General features: G+C 44.0%; 1 protein-coding gene across 7 annotated transcripts in view; it reads left to right on the forward strand.

Moving 5' to 3' along the window:
* Positions 1-19,201, forward strand: part of ift122 (intraflagellar transport 122 homolog (Chlamydomonas)) — a 31,918-nt gene that overhangs the window by 11,726 nt on the left and 991 nt on the right. For 2 of the 7 annotated variants that reach the window (XR_016487027.1, XR_016487026.1), the window contains 12 exons: positions 232-393; positions 1,625-1,791; positions 2,432-2,603; positions 5,717-5,819; positions 9,760-9,900; positions 10,054-10,175; positions 11,182-11,282; positions 14,208-14,373; positions 14,491-14,602; positions 14,681-14,809; positions 17,049-17,125; positions 18,939-19,130. Coding sequence is in view for 4 of the 7 variants with exons in the window: in XM_090201584.1 (XP_090057710.1) it covers positions 232-393; positions 1,625-1,791; positions 2,432-2,603; positions 5,717-5,819; positions 9,760-9,900; positions 10,054-10,175; positions 11,182-11,282; positions 14,208-14,373; positions 14,491-14,602; positions 14,681-14,809; positions 17,049-17,125; positions 18,966-19,130 (1,617 nt within the window). In the remaining 3 variants the exon portion in view is untranslated. The remainder of the gene's footprint in view (positions 1-231; positions 394-1,624; positions 1,792-2,431; positions 2,604-5,716; positions 5,820-9,759; positions 9,901-10,053; positions 10,176-11,181; positions 11,283-14,207; positions 14,374-14,490; positions 14,603-14,680; positions 14,810-17,048; positions 17,126-18,938; positions 19,131-19,201) is intronic. The other 5 variants (XM_090201584.1, NM_001374819.2, XM_090201585.1 and 2 more) reach the window with 3 other exon arrangements.

Below are 19,201 nucleotides of genomic sequence, written 5' to 3' on the forward strand. Positions count from 1 at the left end.
TTCCCGTGTCAAGAATGGTCCACCACCTAAAGGACATCCAGCCGACTTGACACAACTGTGGTAAGCATTGGAGTCAACATGGGCCTGCAACTCAATATTAGGAAGGTGTTCTTAATGTTTTGTAAACTCGGTGTACGTGAGACTATGGACTGATAGTGGAGTATCAGGGTGAAACTGACTCCACTTTGTTAGCTCATGTCTTTCTCTGTGTCCATGCCGATGGATTGGCAGGAGAGGAAGAAGAGAGGTGAGAGCGACACTGAGCTGTTCCTTGCGGATGTCTATGCCTACCAGGGGAAATTCCACGAGGCTGCCAGGCTCTACAAGAGGACTGGCTTGGACTCCAGAGCTCTCAGCATGTACACGGACCTGCGCATGTTTGAGTACGCTAAGGTGAGTACAAGTACTCGCACACTCGCATAACCTCAAGTATGGCTAAAGGTGAGTGTTAGACATTGGACATTCACAGACCTTCGATGAATGTTTGAATGTGCCTATACTGTACACCCACACACTAATGCACGTTGCACACAGGCTCTACATACAAAATGTTCAAACATGTGAGACCCACACACACACACACACACACACACACACACACACACACACACACACACACACACAGACGTTCAAACTACGGGAGCATGTAGAGGTGATCCCAGCATGTGTTTTCACTCACTGTGTACTTATGCCAAATAGAGGACCTGTACATTGGCAGACCTCCTCCACATTTTTCATCTTCCCATACATCGCTAGATGTCTCGCTATATATCATCCCGGCAATACACACTCGCACACCATTTACATTTTTTCAATAAATACATATTTTTAAGGAAACATTTTTTTGCCATGGGGCATAGGGAAAGATGTGCAGGTTTATTTGCTAATATCATAATATTTTACCATGAGGCTCTGAAAAATGATTGCTATTTTAGAAGTAATTTCCTGCTATTCTGCACGTTTTTTTTGCAGTTTTAAAGCTAATTTCCTGTAATTCTATAAATACATTTCATGGCTTATGATGTGTTCTTATGCTATCTTGGGGACCCAACCTCCACTCCCCCCCCCAAAATAAATAAATCATCTAAGCTTGGTGGCATCCCGCCTTGCAGGGCTGTGGGTGTGTATGCTATTCCAATGACAGACAGACAGACAGACAGACAGACAGACAGACAGACAGACAGACAGACAGACAGACAGACAGACAGACAGACAGAGACACACACACACACACACACACACACACACACACAGAGAGAGTAGCATTACACGCTTCCAAGTGTCAGTTGTTGAATGGGAATTCTTTGATGAAGGGGTCAATTGAAGTTGAGACAATCTCGTGTTTAGTGTGTTTGTGTGTGGAGTGGTCACTGTGTGTGTGTTCACAGTAGCAGATGACACAGGCCTAATTCCTTTCCCCTGTGTGTGTGTGTGTGCGTTTTTTGTGGCTGCTGTATATTTGTGTGGCCATCTGTTCCTCGAGGCCATTTATTTTAGCGCTGGAGGACACCAGCGGGAGAATCCTGGCCCTGTTTATGTGACTCCATGTCCCCCCTCTCCAGGCCCTGACCCAGATGGGCCTGTCTGTCTCACCCACCCTCCCTCTCTTCCTGTCCCTCTGTAGGAGTTTGTGGGCGCGGCAGACCCTAAAAACACTCGCATGCTGATGTCCAAGCAGGCCGACTGGGCTAAGAACAGCAAGGAGCCGCGGGCCGCTGCTCAGATGTACCTGACTGCAGGAGAACACCTCAAAGCCATCGACATCATAGGAGAACACGGCTGGGTCGACATGTGGGTAGCACACACATACACACATACATACATACATACATACAGTGGGGCAAAAAAGGATTTAGTCAGCCACCAATACTTATTTTCCACCATAATTTGCAAATATATTCATTAAAAATCCTACAATGTGATTTTCTGGAGAAAAAAAATCTCATTTTGTCTGTCATAGTTGAAGTGTACCTATGATGAAAATTACAGGCCTCTCTCATCTTTTTAAGTGGGAGAACTTGCACAATTGGTGGCTGACTAAATTATTTTTTGCCCCACTGTACATACATACATACCCACACAGCTCTTGGTTCTCCTCTCTTTGTCCCTCCTGTGAGTCATGGTGTCATGTGAAAGCGTGGTGGGTGTGTGATTGGGAAGCAGGCAGATACATAAGGCTGGTCCTGTGGTCCTATCAGGGCTCCCCACGGGCTCCCTCTCTGACCCAGTGTCTGCTGCTTGTCAATCACACCCCCACTCTGGCCCAGACCACCTAGGCTAAGGCAGGCCCAGCATAACAAATACAGGGAAAGACTGGTTGGCCCCGTTAAGCTTTATCAGGCTCGACAGCTTCCCATACTACACACATTAACACACACACACACACCCTCCCACTCCATCTGATCTCATCTCTCCTCAACTCCCCTATCAGGCTGATTGACATAGCCCGTAAGTTGGATAAGGCGGAGCGCGAACCACTGGCTAAGTGTGCGGCCTACTTCCAGAAGCTGAAGCACCATGGTTATGCCTCTGAGACCTACTCCAAGATGGGAGACCTGCAGGCCCTGGTGCATCTGCACGTGGAGGCACGACACTGGGATGAGGTCAGTCAGAACCATTCACATTTCACTTATGGTCCTTACACCTGTTGGACACAGCTACAGTATTGTATCTTACTTGGCTCATCAGAAAGTATACCTCATACATCAAATTAGTGGATTCGGCTATTTCAGCCACACCCGTTACTGACAGGGGTATAAAATCTAGCACACAGCCGTGCAATCTCCATAGGCAGTAGAATGGCCCGTACTGAAGAGCTCAGTGACATTCAATGTGGCACTGTCATAGAATGCCAGCCAGTCAGTTTGTCAAATTTAAAATGTCTGCCCTGCTAGAGCTGCCCTGGTCAACTGTAAGTGCTGTTATTGTAAAGTGGAAACGTCTAGGAGCAACAATGGCCACAAAACCTCACAGAATGGGACCGCTGAAGTGCGTAGTGTGGAAAAATCATCTGTCCTTGGTTGCAACACTCACTACCAAGTTCCAAACTGCCTCCGGAGGCAACTATTCGTCGGGAGCTTCATGACATGGGTTTCCTTGGCCGAGCAGCCACACACAAGCCTAAGATCACCATGCGCAATCCCAAGCGTCGGCTGGAGTGGTGTAAAGCTTGTTGCCTTTGGACTCTGGAGCAGTGGAAACGCGTTCTCTGGAGTGAGGAATCACCCTTCACCATCTGGCAGTCCGACGGACTAATCTGGGTTTGGCGGATGATAGGAGAATGCTACCTGCCCGACTGCATAGTGCCAACTCTAAAGTTTGGTGGATTAATTATGGTCTGGGGCTGTTTCTCATGGTTCGGGCCAGGCCCCTTAGTTCCAGTGAAGGGAAATCTTAACACTACAGCATACAATGACATTCTAGACAATTCTGTGCTTCCAACTTTGTGGCAACAGTTTGGGGAAGGCCCTTTCCTGTTTCACCATGACAATGCCCCCATGCACAATGCAAGGTCCATACAGGAAAGGTTTGTCAAAATCCGTTTGTAACACCTTGACTGGCCTGCATAGAGCCCTGACCTCAACCCCATCGAACATCTTTGGGATGAGCCAGGCCTAATCGCCCAACATCATTGCCTGACCTCACTAATGCTCTTGTGGCTGAATGGAAGCAGGTCCCCGCAGCAATGTTCCAACATCTAGTGGAAAGCCTTCCCAGAAGAGTGGAGGCTGTTGTAGCCGCAAAGAGGGGACCAACTCCATATTAATGCCCAGGATTTTGGAATGACGATACTTTTAGCCATTTAGTGTAGGTCTAACCCAGAACAAAGAAAATTACACTGCAAATTTACTGGAACAATACAAACTGAAACCATGTTCTATAAAACCAGAGCAAAGCTGCCAGCCAAGCTAGAGATTTCCTCTAAAGCTCTGCCTAGGATGACTAGAATGTGAGAAGCACCCAGCGGTCCAAAGCACTAAAGAGCCTTAGCTAAGAACTTGTTTCTGTTTTGACTCAACTGCCCCATCAGAGCAGCGCATACCACAGACCCAGCTAGCAGATTTGGTTATTTGGAAGTTGTGGGAACTTACGTTTTTGGTTTCCCATTAGTTCTGGGAACAAAGCCATAAATATTTTAAACATTCTGAGAATGGAAGTGAACATTTTGCCTGTTCAGGGAATGCAAATTTTTAGGTTGCAGGGAGGTTCTGGGAATATTTTATTATTGTTCTAAAAACTGAAATGATAGGTTATTTGAAGGTAATTAAATAATGTTCTGAGAACATTCCAATAAGATTTTTAATAACACAGCTATCTTTGGGTTAACTGTTTTGAACTCCAAGAACAGATAGGACACATGGAAATGAATTTGGTTAGGCATTAGTCATGTAAACACATTACATTTGTATTTTTATTTTGCCACGGTATCCGTGTGATTTGATCCTGTGATCTTCTGTTCTCTGTCCATGGAATTAGTCCACTGCGCCACTAGCATGGAGCTACTGTAGCATGCCAATGTTTTTTAACTCATACAAAGCTGTTGATTTTTGTCTATTCAAAATAGTCCCCATTTCAATTGAAACAAGCACTCATTAAGTTTAGGTGTGGCCAATTAGTGGGTGGGGCCAACACACCTGAACACACTTAACAAGATAGAGGATAGAGTTTTGGTAACGCTGAAAATTGAATGTATATAAATAGCATTCTTAGAACGTTCTTTGAACGTTAATAATGTTTACTTGTGTTTTTTATGGGTCGTTTTCTTAATGTTCTGAGAAAATGACATTAAATAGAACCATGAGGAAACCTGCAGAAAACGTTATGCTGAAGTACTGAAATTCACACAGAAGAACGTTGTTCTTGGAGCAATTTGAGAGCATTGCTTTAAATAGAACAATGAGGAAACCTGTAGGAGACATTACGCTGAAGTACTGAAATTCCCACCTAAGAAACATAAGGTTGTCAGAACGTTATGTGCTAGCTGGTTATCCTGCACCATTACCAGAATGTTGTGGGAAGGTTGTATGTAAAATAACCATAGGACAACCACACTCTAACCAAGCTCTAAGAAACATATGGTTCTCAGAATGTTATGTGTTAGCTGGGGAGACATGGAGAAAATACTAAATGTTCTAAGTGTTTAAGCGAGTTATGAGTGGAACTGAGAGCAAACGTGTGATTTCCACTGTGAAACAGAGAGAATGCCAAAAGACTACAACATTAAATCCCATTCATATTGTATGAATCATGCACAGCGTCTGAGGAGCTTTCTCACCCGTTCGTTCATTTGATTCTGAGAGAGAGAAAGGACGAGAAAAAGAGAAGGTGGAAGGCTTAATGAAAGTCTTGCTATTGGACAATTAGGTTAATCAATCAAGATGACAGGCAGGTATGCCTCTGTAGGCTACTGTCATACAATTCTACTACAGCATGTCACTCAAACAACCATAGCTGCACACTAATTGACCATGACATGAAATCAGTCTAATATGCTAACCTTAACATATGACAGTAGTAATGAGCTCTGTTAATGTTTTGGCTAGATGTGTCTGTTTTAAAGCCTGTGTTAATAATCACTGACAATTTCTAGGCAAATTATCCTGGGCATATTGCCTCAAAGACAGACGATACAGTAAACCTAATAAACATTCTAAGTGATATAATCTGGTTATATGTAAGGCATCTGATTGAGCCTTTCTTCCCCTCTCTCCCCCAGGCCTTCGCTCTGGTGGAGAAACATGCCCAGTTTAAAGATGACGTCTATGTGCCCTACGCTCAGTGGCTGGCTGAGAACGACCGCTTTGAGGAGGCACAGAAAGGTGAGGATGGAGAAAGAGAAGAGAGAGAATGCTCATCCCAATATGTTATAGGAGCTCGATGTTTGATGTTCCCACATTTTGTGGTAACTTTGCCAAGAACATGTCGGCTGAAACATCTTATCACTAGTTTCTATAAAAATCCCATTTTGTGCACCTAACATTGAGCATATCTCAGATCATTCTGGAATCAGAACTATATCAATGTATCATAGAAAACCACAGAGGGCTGTAAGGGCATTGTCAGTTCGTATAACATAGGGTACATATGGAATCCATATCAAGCTTGGCCCGTGTTGTTATATCCAAGCGTTCTTCACTCCTCCCTCTGCAGTGCTGCTCTCTCTATTCACTGTAAAACATCATCCTCAGTTAGAGACAGAGCAAGTCCTGACTGCTTACAGTGTTACATGCCATGTATATTTCCAATCAGCACTATAACAAGCAGCTCTTAATGATGATTACCCATGTGAGCAGAAGAACTGTCATCACCACATGGCTGTACACTGAGTGTACATAATATTAAGAACACCTGCTCTTTCCATGACAGACTGACCAGGTGAATTCAGGTGAAAACTATGATCCCTTATTGATGTCACCTGTTACATTCACTTCAGTCAGTGTAGATGAAGACAATTGAGACATGGATTGTGTCCAGAGGGTGAATGGGCAAGACAAAAATACCAAAAAGGGTATGGTAGAAGGTGCTAGGTGCACCAGTTTCAGCGTGTCAAGAACTGCAACGCTGCTGGGTTTTTGCTCAACAGTTTCCTGTGTGTTTCAAGAATGGTCCACCACCCAAAGGACATCCAGCCAACTTGACACACCTGTGGTAAGCATTGGAGTCAACATGGGCCAGCATCCCTGTGGAACGCTTTCGACACCTTGTAGAGTCCATGTCCCAACGAGGCTTTCCTGAGGGCGAAAGGTGGTGCAACTCAATATTAGGAAGGAGTTCCTAATCTTTTGTACACTCAGTGTATAATTATGATCCCTGCATGCCTATTAATGTACAGTACCAGGGATTTTTCAGGGGGGTTGGGGGGAGCTAGACATTCAGGGAGAATAGAAATTCCAAAAACAATGAATTTTGCAATATAATTTATTATTATGTTTGAGCAAAATAACACAGCATTAGCCACGGCAAAATGCATAGAATTGCAGGAAATTAGCTTTAAAACTGACCAAATTTCTCTCATCTCCATGTAGACATTTGAGAACAATTTCTCTCAAAATCAGCAGCACCGACGAGCCAATCGCACCCCCTGCCACACGCCTAAGCTCCTTTTTGATCCATAAAAAACCCTGAGTGCTGTATCCAATCCATCCTGCATAATATAGTATAGAGTTGAACAGGCCTGTCTGTGTTTCAGCCTGGTAGTAATCTGGCGTCGTGCTGACTGTATTGTGTTTTAGTGGGGGAGTAATGCTGTATTGTGCCACCACCACAGTGATTGTAATTGACTTTAGGCCCCTGTAGCATTGTACCCTGGTGGTTCCTCACCTGGCAGGGCTGACTGGTCACTGACTGTAACTCCTCACCAACGTAACATTGTTGTAACTGAGAGGGTGTGTGTGTGTGTGTGTGTGTGTGTGTGTGTGTGTCTAGCTGTATGTATGTGTGTGTATAGGACACATGGGCAATTCAATTAAAGGGATACTTTGGGATTTTGGCACTGAGGCCCTTGTATCTACTTCCCCAGAATCAGATGAACTTGTGGATACCAAATTATGTCTCTTGTGTCCAGTTTGAAGGAAGTTAGAGGTGGGTTTCGCGAGCCAATGCTAGTACGCGTTAACATAATGACTGGAAGTCTATAGGTATCTGCTAGCACATAAAAATGGTATCCACAAGTTCATCTGACTCTGGGGAAGTAGATAAAGGGCCTCTGCCAAAATCCCGAAGTATGCCTTTAAAATGTATTCCAAACAAAAAACATTGATTTCAAAGTTTAACAAACCATATAACTCCATTCACAAAGACTACTTTTAACAATTCACACCAAACATTTTATAATAATGCAAAATTTGGTAACATAATTTCTGTCAAATCTGCCTCAGTTTTTTTTATGTGACCTCGTTTTCCCCAAAAAAGATCTGCTCCGAATTAATATTAAAAGATGTCTGCAGAAAGAATGTGGTGTCAGCGATGACATGACACCTAAAAATATATTTTGGTTATTGCAATTGAAGTGGATTTACACCTGATAACAGAATTATGGTTACAAAATGTCATAATTTGACCCTGATCTGTACTACACAGGAATGCATAATTATGGATATGAATGTCGTTACCTTCATGGTGATGTATCCTAAATAGGTACACAAAGGTAGAAATATGCAATATCCTCCTTTGCATATTTGGGTATTATCCTACACACTGGCTATTATTTTAATCAGGGCCACCACCAAACAAGACCACATTTTGTTGGGTTGGACCGCACCAAATCTGAGCCATCCATAGACGTCTACAGTATGTTTAACACGTTTGGACATCAAAGTACAGCACTATAGAGTACAATACCACACAGAACAGTAGAGTACAGCATAGTCAAGTAGAGTATAGTTCAGTAAAGTAGCGTATAGTTCAGTACAGTACATTATAGTGTATTCAAGTGTGCTCTACTATGTACTGTACTGAACTCGACTGTACTTTTCTTTACTGTACCCTACTGTGCCTTACTGTAATGTGTTGTTCAAAACTGTGAAACAGTTTGGTCCGGTCATCAGATATCTGGACGTTGAAATCAAGGTTGGTCCGGATTGGACCGGAAAACTGACCGGTGGACTGACCAAATTTCAACTACTTTTCAGCATCCGTTGATGTCCGACACCGACCGGTGTCGGCCGGTGCTCAGTGGCTCAGGATGCTGGTCACAGTAAATAGAAAGAGAGGGGACTCGTGGGTAGGTTTACGTGCGTATTCCAGATAATAGCTCATATTCCGGTTTAGGTCTAATTTAGGATCAGTTTACATGCACCTTTGAAATCCCGCTCATGAGTTTCCATCCCTGCATGCATAAATAAACATAATATTCATAATTGTCTGTCATTACTTGATGCTCTAGAATATTAAATAAAGCCATGCTCACCAGAATGTCATAAATCGATAGAATGAATATAGCATCCACGATCCAGTTGACATCGGTACATTTTTCTCATTCATTTCTGCTTCTCTCGCATGCCAAAGACACTTAGGGAATGGGGAGATTTTCCGTGCAAGATTTCCAAATGACATCAGTTTGTTGATCGATATTAAGGAAATGAAAAGCTGTGAAAACGATCCAACATGTTTTTGAGTTTGTCTTCGATGCATATTTTATGTGGTTGAAAGTGAAATGCTGTCAGCTTTTATGTCACTGAAAAAAGTTGCAGGGTTAGTCTACACAGCACAGTCCCTAATTGCACATTTGCATTTTCTCAAGATGAAAGAAATAAATCATATTTCTCCACTCCTGTTCCCGATAAAAAATTACATTTTACAGCAAGAAACACTTAATTCTGCATGAGTTAATATCATAAAAGCCTACGTGTGGCATGCTCCTATGAACGTCACATATTGGTGCTCATGGGTCCTTTTGCATGGAAACGACCACATGTTTATTGGAGTTGTGCTTTCTAAGTGGCATGCTGTTTGAAATTTGGGAGTGGGTTTGTTTTAGAAGATGTCTGTTTGTGGTTACTAGTGAAAAATGAGGAAAACATTGTCTCGAATACGTTAAGTACAAATTGTCCCTGGTGTGTAAGTGTGTGTCTGTGATATTGTTCAACTCTTGCAGCCTTAGAATGAAAGGGGTATAATGGGAAAGGGCTCAGCTCCTATAAGGCTGAAACTCTATTGTCCATGCAATAGAAGCAGTGTTAAGCTCCGCTCTGGCTCGCAATGTTCCCCCTTCCTCGCTGCAATTAAGTCTCTTCCCTCCCTTCTCTCCTCCCACCGCAGCTTTCCACAAGGCGGGCCGACAGAGCGAGGCTGTGAAGGTGTTGGAACAGCTTACCCACAATGCCGTGGTGGAGAGCAGGTTCAATGACGCAGCATATTATTACTGGATGCTCTCTATGCAGTGTCTGGACATCGCTAGGGGTACGTAGGTCTACTGACACCAATATACCTCTTACTACTATCACCACTGAATTCCTACTGTAACTGGTTCATTTTGATTTTGGTGTGTGGGTGCGTGTGTGTGTGTGTGTGTGGGGGGGTGCGGGGTGCGGGGTGCATGTGTGTGTGTCACAGAAAACGAGGAGAGGAAGGAGGAGATGCTGAAGAAGTTCAAGCGTTTCCAGCACCTGGCTGAGCTCTACCATGTTTACCACTCAATACAGCGTTACACAGTAAGATGCTCACCACAGCTGAAGGTAGGGACAGAGTAGAGCCAAGTAAGTATAGTTAAGACTAAGTTGAGGTTGAGTTCAGAAAAGTAAAGAAGTTAAGAATAGGCGGGGTTGAGAGAGTTGAGAAAGGTAGACCGCAAAAAATCCCTTCAGTCCCTTAGTTGAAATAGGAAATGCTTCTGGAATCCTGTGGTTGATAATTAATCAGGATAACCCCTCCCACCAGCAGCGCCACCCCCCTCGCCAGTGCTTGGTTCTAAACAAGCTATGCCTGGTTATAAGCACTCTGTCTCTTTAGGCTGGTTTGCTGTGGCTGCAGTACTTCTGGCCTTTGTCTGTGTTCTCTCTCACTCTCTCTCTCTCTCTCTCTCACACACACACACACACACACACACACACACACACACACACACACACACACACACACACACACACACACACAGAGTACTAGCCACACCCCTGAAGTGAGGAATCCCTGTGATTGAGTCCAGAGCAGGAACCTTCTATACCTCACTTTAACTCTCCCAGGCACCTGGCTGTGCTGAGCCATCAAACACCATGGGAGCTAGCTGGCGCTGTACGCTAATGAACACTCCCTGCCTCTGAACCTAGCCCCTGTGAGAGCAGTGTTCTGTGCTGTGAAGGGAGTCTGTGGCACAGCTCAGGCTATTCATCATCTTCAGACTAGTGTTTAAGGCAGGAGAGAGAAGAAGAGAGATGGAGAAGAAGAGGGGGAGGGACAGACACAGGATCATTGTGCCTCTGAGACTCTTACAAAGATGCCCAAAGCTGTGTGTATTTGATTGATGTTGGTATGCTCTCTCTCTCTCTCTCTCTGCCTCCCCCTGGTACTCTACCTGCCTCTAATTTTCTGTCTCTTTCTCTGCATCCCCTCTCCCTTTCTGCTACATCTACCTGCCTCTATTTCCCTCTCTCCCTCTCTCCCTCTCTCTCTCCCATCCTTCTCTGCCTCCCTTCTTCCCCCTTCTTGCTACCTTTCCCTCCTCTCTCTCTTTTCTCCTTTCTCCAGGATGAACCCTTTAGCTCCCATATGCCTGAGACGCTCTTTAACATCTCCAGGTACCTCCTACACAACCTCACCAAGGACGTGCCACTGGGCATCTCCAAAGTGTATCCTTCCAATGTTAAAATTAATCCTACAGGTCGGAACCAGTATGCTCAAATCTATGTGTCCAATGTCACCTTAAATGTTCATAGAGTTCACAGGCTGATTACCTGGTGAGGTATAGAGAACATTAAGGAAAAAGAGAGAGAGGAAGTTGGTTCCACGGAACAAACAGGGTAGAGGAAACAGACCAGCACGACCACGTGAAGGGAGATGGGCAGGAAGAGAAGACGCTAGAAAGAGGCACATTTTCATTTACCAAAACAAACCCACTGATTACCCCCCCCCCCCCCCCCCCCCACACACACACACACACACACACACACACACACACACACATATACATAGAGAAAAAGGGGTAGGAGCATGGGGAAGGAAATACCAGGCTTCCAGAAAGAAATTAGGGCTCTGCAGCTGGAATCCTCTCTGGCCACACGGTGCCGCTCGGAAAAGTTTGAACCAGGATTTATGGTCTTAGCAGGCTCTGGTCTGAATAATGTGGCACAACGTCACGGAAAGCATCACATTCATCACAGAACCGTAGATGAGTTTTTAGCAATCCTGATACTGGGACTGGAGGAGCAGAGAGGAGAGCTGTTGGAGCTAGTGGAGGAATCCCAGTTACAGGGCTTCTGCAGCTGCAAGTCATTGACCTGGTGTTGCCTTTCTCCAAGGGCTCCTCAGTGCACAACAATCTCAATCCTTACAAATACAAACAGGCAGCAATTTCCTGTGCTCAAACACACACATGCAAGGATGATTACACAAACACTTACACACAAGTATACATTCCTCTAATCACAGCACTTTTAAAGGAAAAGCCAAGGTAGTTATTTTAGAGAGGATCAGTGTACCCATCACAGAGCCAAACAGAGAGAATAGGACTTGTGGTTGCTGGCAGTGGCTATGTTTAACATACATACACAGCTCTGATGAGTGTGTAGTGCCAATTGTGTGCCCAGTCCCCGATCTTGAGTTCTTGTTCTAGAGTCGGAAGACATTTCCATTAGGCAATAAGTTCATTTTGGCCTGTCCTACCCTAATACACTATACAGTTGAAGTTGGAAGTTTACATACACCTTAGCCAAATACATTTAAACTCAGTTTTTCACAATTCCTGACATTTAATCCTAGTACAAATTCCCTGTCTTAGGTCAGTTAGGATCACCACTTTATTTTAAGAATGTGAATGTCAGAATAATAGTAGAGAGAATGATTGTTTTATTTAAGCTTTTATTTCTTTCATCACATTCCCAGTGGGTCAGAAGTTTACATACACTCAATTAGTATTTGGTAGCATTGCCTTTAAATTGTTTAACTTGGGTCAAACATTTCGGGTAGCCTTCCACAAGCTTCCTTGGGTACATTTTGGCCCATTCCTCCTGACAGAGCTGGTGTAACTGAGTCAGGTTTGTAGGCCTCCTTGCTCACACATGCTTTTTCAGTTCTGCCCACACATTTTCTATAGGAATGAGGTCAGGGCTTTGTGGTGGCCACTCCAAAACCTTGACTTTGTTGTCCTTAAGCCATTTTGCCACAACTTTGGAAGTATGCTTGGGGTCATTGTCCATTTGGAAGACCCATTTGTGACCAAGCTTTAACTTCCTGACTGATGTCTTGAGATGTTGCTTCAATATATCCACATACATTTTCCTCATGATGCCATCTATTTTGTGAAGTGCACCAATCCCTCCTGCAGCAAAGCACCCCCACAACATGATGCTGCCAACCGTGCTTCACGGTTGGGATGGTGTTCTTCGGCTTGCAAGCATCCCCCTTTTTCTTCCAAACATAACGATGGTCATTATGGCCAAACAGTTCTATTTTTGTTTCATCAGACCAGAGGACATTTCACCAAAAAGTACGAACTTTGTCCCCATGTGCAGTTGCAAACCGTAGTCTGGCTTTTTTATGGCGGTTTTGGAGCAGTGGCTTCTTCCTTGCTGAGCGGCCTTTCAAGTTATGTCGATATAGGACTCGTTTTACTGTGGATTTTGATACTTTTGTACCTGTTTCCTCCGCATCTTCACAGGGTCCTTTGCTGTTGTTCTGGGATTGATTTGCACTTTTCGCACCAAAGTACGTTCATCTCTCAGAGACAGAACGCGTCTCCTTCCTGAGCGGTATGACGGCTGAGTGGGCCCATGGTGTTTATAGTTGCGTACTATTGTTTGTACAGATGACCGTGGTACCTTCAGGTGTTTGGAAATTGCTCCCAAGGATGAACCAGACTTGTGGAGGTCTATAATTTGGCTGATTTCTCTATATTTTCCCATGATGCCAGAAGGCACAGTGCCAACTGTAAAGTTTGGTGGAGGAGGAATATTGGTCTGGGGCTGTTTTTCATGATTTGGGATAGGCCTTTTAGTTCCAGTGAAGGGAATCGTTAACGCTACAGCATAGAATGACATTCTAGATGATTCTGAGCTTCCAACTTTGTTGAAATAGCTTGGGGAAGGCCCTGTTCTGTTTCAGCATGACAATGCACAAAGCAAGGTCCATACAGAAAAGGTTTGTCAAGATCGGTGGGGAAGAACTTGACTGACCTGCACAGAACCCTGACCTCAACTCCATCAAACACCTTTGGGATGAATTTGAAATCTGACTGCGAGCCCTAATCACCCAACATCATTGCCCAACGTCACTAATGCTCTTGTGGATGAATGGAAGCAAGTCCCCGCAGCAATGTTCCATCGTCTAGTGGAAAGCCTTCCCAGAAGAGTGGAGGCTGTTATAGCAACAAAGAGGGGACCAACTCCATATTAATTACCATCCTTTTGAAATGAGCTGTTCGACGAGCAGGTGTCCACATACCTTTGATCATGTAGTGTAGTTAGGATTCAATTTGAAGAGAGTAAACTGACCCCAGATCTGTTGCTAAGGGCAATGTCTACTTGTAGCACCTTGTTGCCCTTGACAATGGGTCTCAGTAACACTCTTTATGCGTTGGCCAAGCAGAGCAGAACCCTGGGAGCGTTTAAACTAGCCAGACATGCCTATGAGAAGCTCCAGGAACTCCACGTTCCCTCTCGCTTCCAGGAGTCAATGGATCTGGGCAGCCTTACCGTCCGCTCCAAACCATACCACGACAATGAGGTGTGAGTTTGCATGCATACATGCGTGTCTGTGTATATTTACTTTTTTAAAGTTCTAGTGGACCGTGTATGTTATACTTTGTGTATTTTCACAAATGTGTATATGTGTGTAACCCAGGACCTGATCCCCATGTGTTACCGCTGCTCCACCAACAACCCCCTGCTGAACAGCCAGGGCAGTGTGTGTATCAACTGCAAACAGCCCTTCATCTATTCAGCATCTTCATACGGTAGGTTGACACCAGTCTCTTTGTAAGTGGATGTTTGGTTCCGAGGTGTGTTATTAATTTTGTATCTCTGTACTGTAGAGGTCCTTCCTCTGGTGCAGTTCTACCTGGACAAGGGTATCGGTGATGAGGAGGCTGTGTCTCTCATTGACCTGGAAGTCCCTTGCATTGACAGGAAGGCTGCTCGCTGGCAGGAGATGAGCAGTGGGGGTATCCTTTACCTGATGCAGTGTACACCACTAACATCTATGCATTTCTCATGACCAGTTTTACCTAATGTGAATAGTCTGTATGTTAAGGTTGTGTGCTCATACATGTTTCCATACAGACACACATTACATACAGTATGTGTCCTTACCAGAACCTTGATTCTGATTCTGCCCAGCACCTTGATTTTGATTCTGCCCAGAACCTTGATTCTGATTCTGCCCAGCACCTTAAGCTGTCAAACAGGAGTAATCTTAGATGTAATAGAGTTAGAGGGGCTCTTCTCTCTTGACAGAATGACACTAACACCTCAGAGACATCTCTGCCTGGGAGTAACCTGCATTAGCTGACACACAGTGTTGGGGAGTAGTGAACTATATGTTATTCAACTAGTAATTCAACTACATGTTGCAGTAGCTTGGTGGTAGTTGTTCTAAATTCAAATCTTGGCAGTGTTTTCAGTAGTTAATTACATACTATAGCCATGTAGTGCTGTCGCTAACTAATGGAGCTACTCACTACTTTTTTTGCGAAAATAAAATGTTGGTGAAGTAGGCAGCCATTTCCTTTCTGTTTTGGCATCAGATCGGCCTAATTCTCACTTGAAATCTAGTTTTTGTGTTTAATAGGCTAAATGACACATTATGTTAACATCTGACTGCAGAGGGATCTGTTTAGATGTAATAATTTATCACAAAGTAGTTTGGATATATCGTTTTTCAAAGTACCTTGCTCTCTTTGACATGTTTTTCCCGATGTTGGTTGAATAAAGTGACTGCATGAGTCTGGTATACAGTGCATTCGGAAAGTATTCAAACTCCTTCCCTTTTTCCACATTTTGTTACGTTACAGCCTTATTCTAAAATTGATTAAATATATATTTACTCATCAATATACACACAATACCCCATGACAAAGCGAAAACGGACATTTTTGAAATTTTAAAAATTTGATTTACGTAAGTATTCAGACCCATTGCTATGCGACTCACAATTAAACTCAGGTGCATCCTGTTTCCATTGATCATCCTTGAGATGTTTCTACAACTTGGATTCAATTTATTCAATTCAATTGATAGGACATGATTTGGAAAGGCACACACCTGTCTTTATTAGGCCCCACAGTTGACAATGCATGTCAGAGCAAAAACCAGGCCATGAGGTCAAAGGAATTGTCCGTAGAGCTCCGAGACAGGATTGTGTTGAGGCACAGATCTGGGGAAGGGTACCAAAACATTTCTGCAGCACCCCACCAATCAGGCTTTTATGGTAGAGTGGCCAGACAGAAGTCACTCCTCAGTAAAAGGCACATAACTGCCTATTTGGAGATGGCCAAAAGGCACCTAAAGACTCTCAGACCATGAGAAACAAGATTCTCTGGTCTGATGAAACAAAGATTGAACTCTCTGGCCTGAATGCCAAGTGTCACATCTGCAGGAAACCTAGCACCATCCCTACGGTGAAGCATGGTGGTGGCATTATCATGCTGTGGGGATGTTTTTCAGTGGCAGGGACTGGGAGATTAGTCAAGATCGAGGGAAAGATGAACGGAGTGAAGTACAAAGATCCTTGATGAAAACCTGCTCCAGAGCGCTTAGGACCTCAGACTGAGGGAAAGGTTCATATTCCAACAGGACAATGACCCTAAGCACACAGCCAAGACAACGCAGGAGTGGCTTCGGGACAAGTCTCTGAATGTCCTTGAGTGGCCCAGCCAGAGCCCGGACTTGAACCTGATCGAACATTTCTGAAGAGACCTGAAAATAGCTGTGCAGCGACGCTCCCCATCCAACCTGGCAGAGCTTGAGAGGATCTGCAGAGAAGAATGGGAGAAACTCCTCAAATACAGCTGTGTCAAGCTTGTAGCGTTCTACCCAATAAGACAGGAGGCTATAATCACTTCCAAAGTACTGAGTAAACGGTCTGAAAACGTATGTAAATGTGATATTTAATTTTTGAGTTTTTAATACATTTGCAAAAAAAAAAAGAAAGGTTTTTGCTTTGTCAATGTAGGGTATTGTGTGTGTGTGTGTGTAGATTGATGAAGGGAAAAAAACAACAATTGAATACATTTTAGATTAAGGTTGTGATGTAACAAAATGTGGAAAAGTCAAGGGGTCTGAATACTTTCCTAATGCACCGTACGTCGTGAGTGTGTGTGAGAACAGAGAACCATGAGCAGAAGTGATAGGGTGGGTATGAAAGGGAGGATGTGAGAGGAGCAGCTTCTTTAACTGTATCAGAGTCCCAGTCTCTGAAGCTGGATGATGGCACAGAAGACACAGAGGAGGACCCCTTCATGGCCAAACTCAGCTTTGAGGTGAGGATCGGGAGGATAGAGGGAGGGAGGTGAAACTAAAGGGAGGGTAGAAATGAAAGGGGTCAGTATGTGTGTATTCTAAAATGTGAACCTGTGTGTATTCTAATATGTGAACCTGTGTCTATTCTAATACAGTGGGGCAAAAAAGTATTTAGTAAGCCACCAATTGTGGAAGTTATCCCACTTAAAAAGATGAGAGAGGCCTGTAATTTTCATCATAGGTACACTTCAACTATGACAGACAAAAATCACATTGTAGGATTTTTTATGAATTTTTTTGCAAATTATGGTGGAAAATCAGTATTTGGTCAATAACAAAAGTTTATCTCAATACTTTGTTATATACCCTTTGTTGGCAATGACAGAGGTCAAACGTTTTCTGTAAGTCTTCCCAAGGTTTTCACACACTGTTGCTGGTATTTTGGCCCATTCCTCCATGCAGATCTCCTCTAGAGCAGTGATATTTTGGGGCTGTTGCTGGGGAACATGGACTTTCAACTCCCTCCAAAGATTTTCTATGGGGTTGACATCTGGAGACTGGCTAGGCCACTCCAGGACCTTGAAATGCTTCTTACGAAGCCACTCCTTTGTTGCCCGGGCGGTGTGTTTGGGATCATTGTCATGCTGAAAGACCCAGCCACGTTTCATCTTCAATGCCCTTGCTGATGGAAGGAGGTTTTCACTCAAAATCTCACGATACATGGCCCCATTCATTCTTTCCTTTACACGGATCAGTCGTCTTGGTCCCTTTGCAGAAAAACAGCCCCCAAGCATGATGGTTCCACCCCCATGCTTCACAGTAGGTATGGTGTTCTTTGGATGCAACTCGGCATTCTTTGTCCTTCAAACACGACGAGTTGAGTTTTTACCAAAAAGTTCTATTTTGGTTTCATCTGACCATATGACATTCTCCCAATCTTCTTCTGGATCATCCAAATGCTCTCTAGCAAACTTCAGACGGGCCTGGACATGTACTGGCTTAAGCAGGGGGACACGTCTGTCACTGCAGGATTTGAGTCCCTGGCGGCGTAGTGTGTTACTGATGGTAGGCTTTGTTACTTTGGTCCCAGCTCTCTGCAGGTCATTCACTAGGTCCCCCCGTGTGGGTCTGGGATTTTTGCTCACCGTTCTTGTGATCATTTTGACCCCATGGGGTGAGATCTTGCGTGGAGCCCCAGATCGAGGGAGATTATCAGTGGTCTTGTATGTCTTCCATTTCCTAATAATTGCTCCTACAGTTGATTTCTTCAAACCAAGCTGCTTACCTATTGCAGATTCAGTCTTCCCAGCCTGGTGCAGGTCTACAATTTTGTTTCTGGTGTCCTTTGACAGCTCTTTGGTCTTGGCCATAGTGGAGTTTGGAGTGTGACTGTTTGAGGTTGTGGACAGGTGTCTTTTATACTAATAACAAGTTCAAACAGGTGCCATTAATACAGGTAACGAGTGGAGGACAGAGGAGCCTCTTAAAGAAGAAATTCCAGGTCTGTGAGAGCCAGAAATCTTGTTTGTTTGTAGGTGACCAAATACTTATTTTCCACCATAATTTGCAAATAAATTCATTAAAAATCCTACAATGTGATTTCTGGATTTTTTTTCTCATTTTGTCTGTCATAGTTGAAGTGTACATATAATGAAAATTACAGGCCTCTCTCATCTTTTTAAGTGGGAGAACTTGCACAATTGGTGGCTGACTAAATACTTTTTTGCCCCACTGTATGTGAACCTGTGTCTTTTCTAATTTGTGAACCTTTGTGTATTCTAATATGTGAACCTGTGTGTATTCTAATAGGTGAACCTGTGTGTATTCTAATAGGTGAACCTGTGTGTATCTCCTTAACAGCAGGGGGGCTCTGACTTTGTCCCGGTGGTGGTGAGTCGCTCCGTGCTGAGGTCTATGAGCAGGAGGGATGTCCTGATTAAGCGCTGGCCCAAACCCCTGCAGTGGGAGTACTACCGTTCCTTACTGCCTGATGTCAGCATCACCATGTGCCCCTCCTGCTTCCAGGTACTGAATAGATGGAATACACACACACACACACACAGCATTGCGCTTCATGCCCCCCTCACACCTATCAC

Source organism: Oncorhynchus mykiss, chromosome 16 (assembly GCF_057628025.1).
Source record: "Oncorhynchus mykiss isolate SJ-2025 chromosome 16, ASM5762802v1, whole genome shotgun sequence".
Taxonomy (NCBI): Eukaryota; Metazoa; Chordata; class Actinopteri; order Salmoniformes; family Salmonidae; genus Oncorhynchus; species Oncorhynchus mykiss.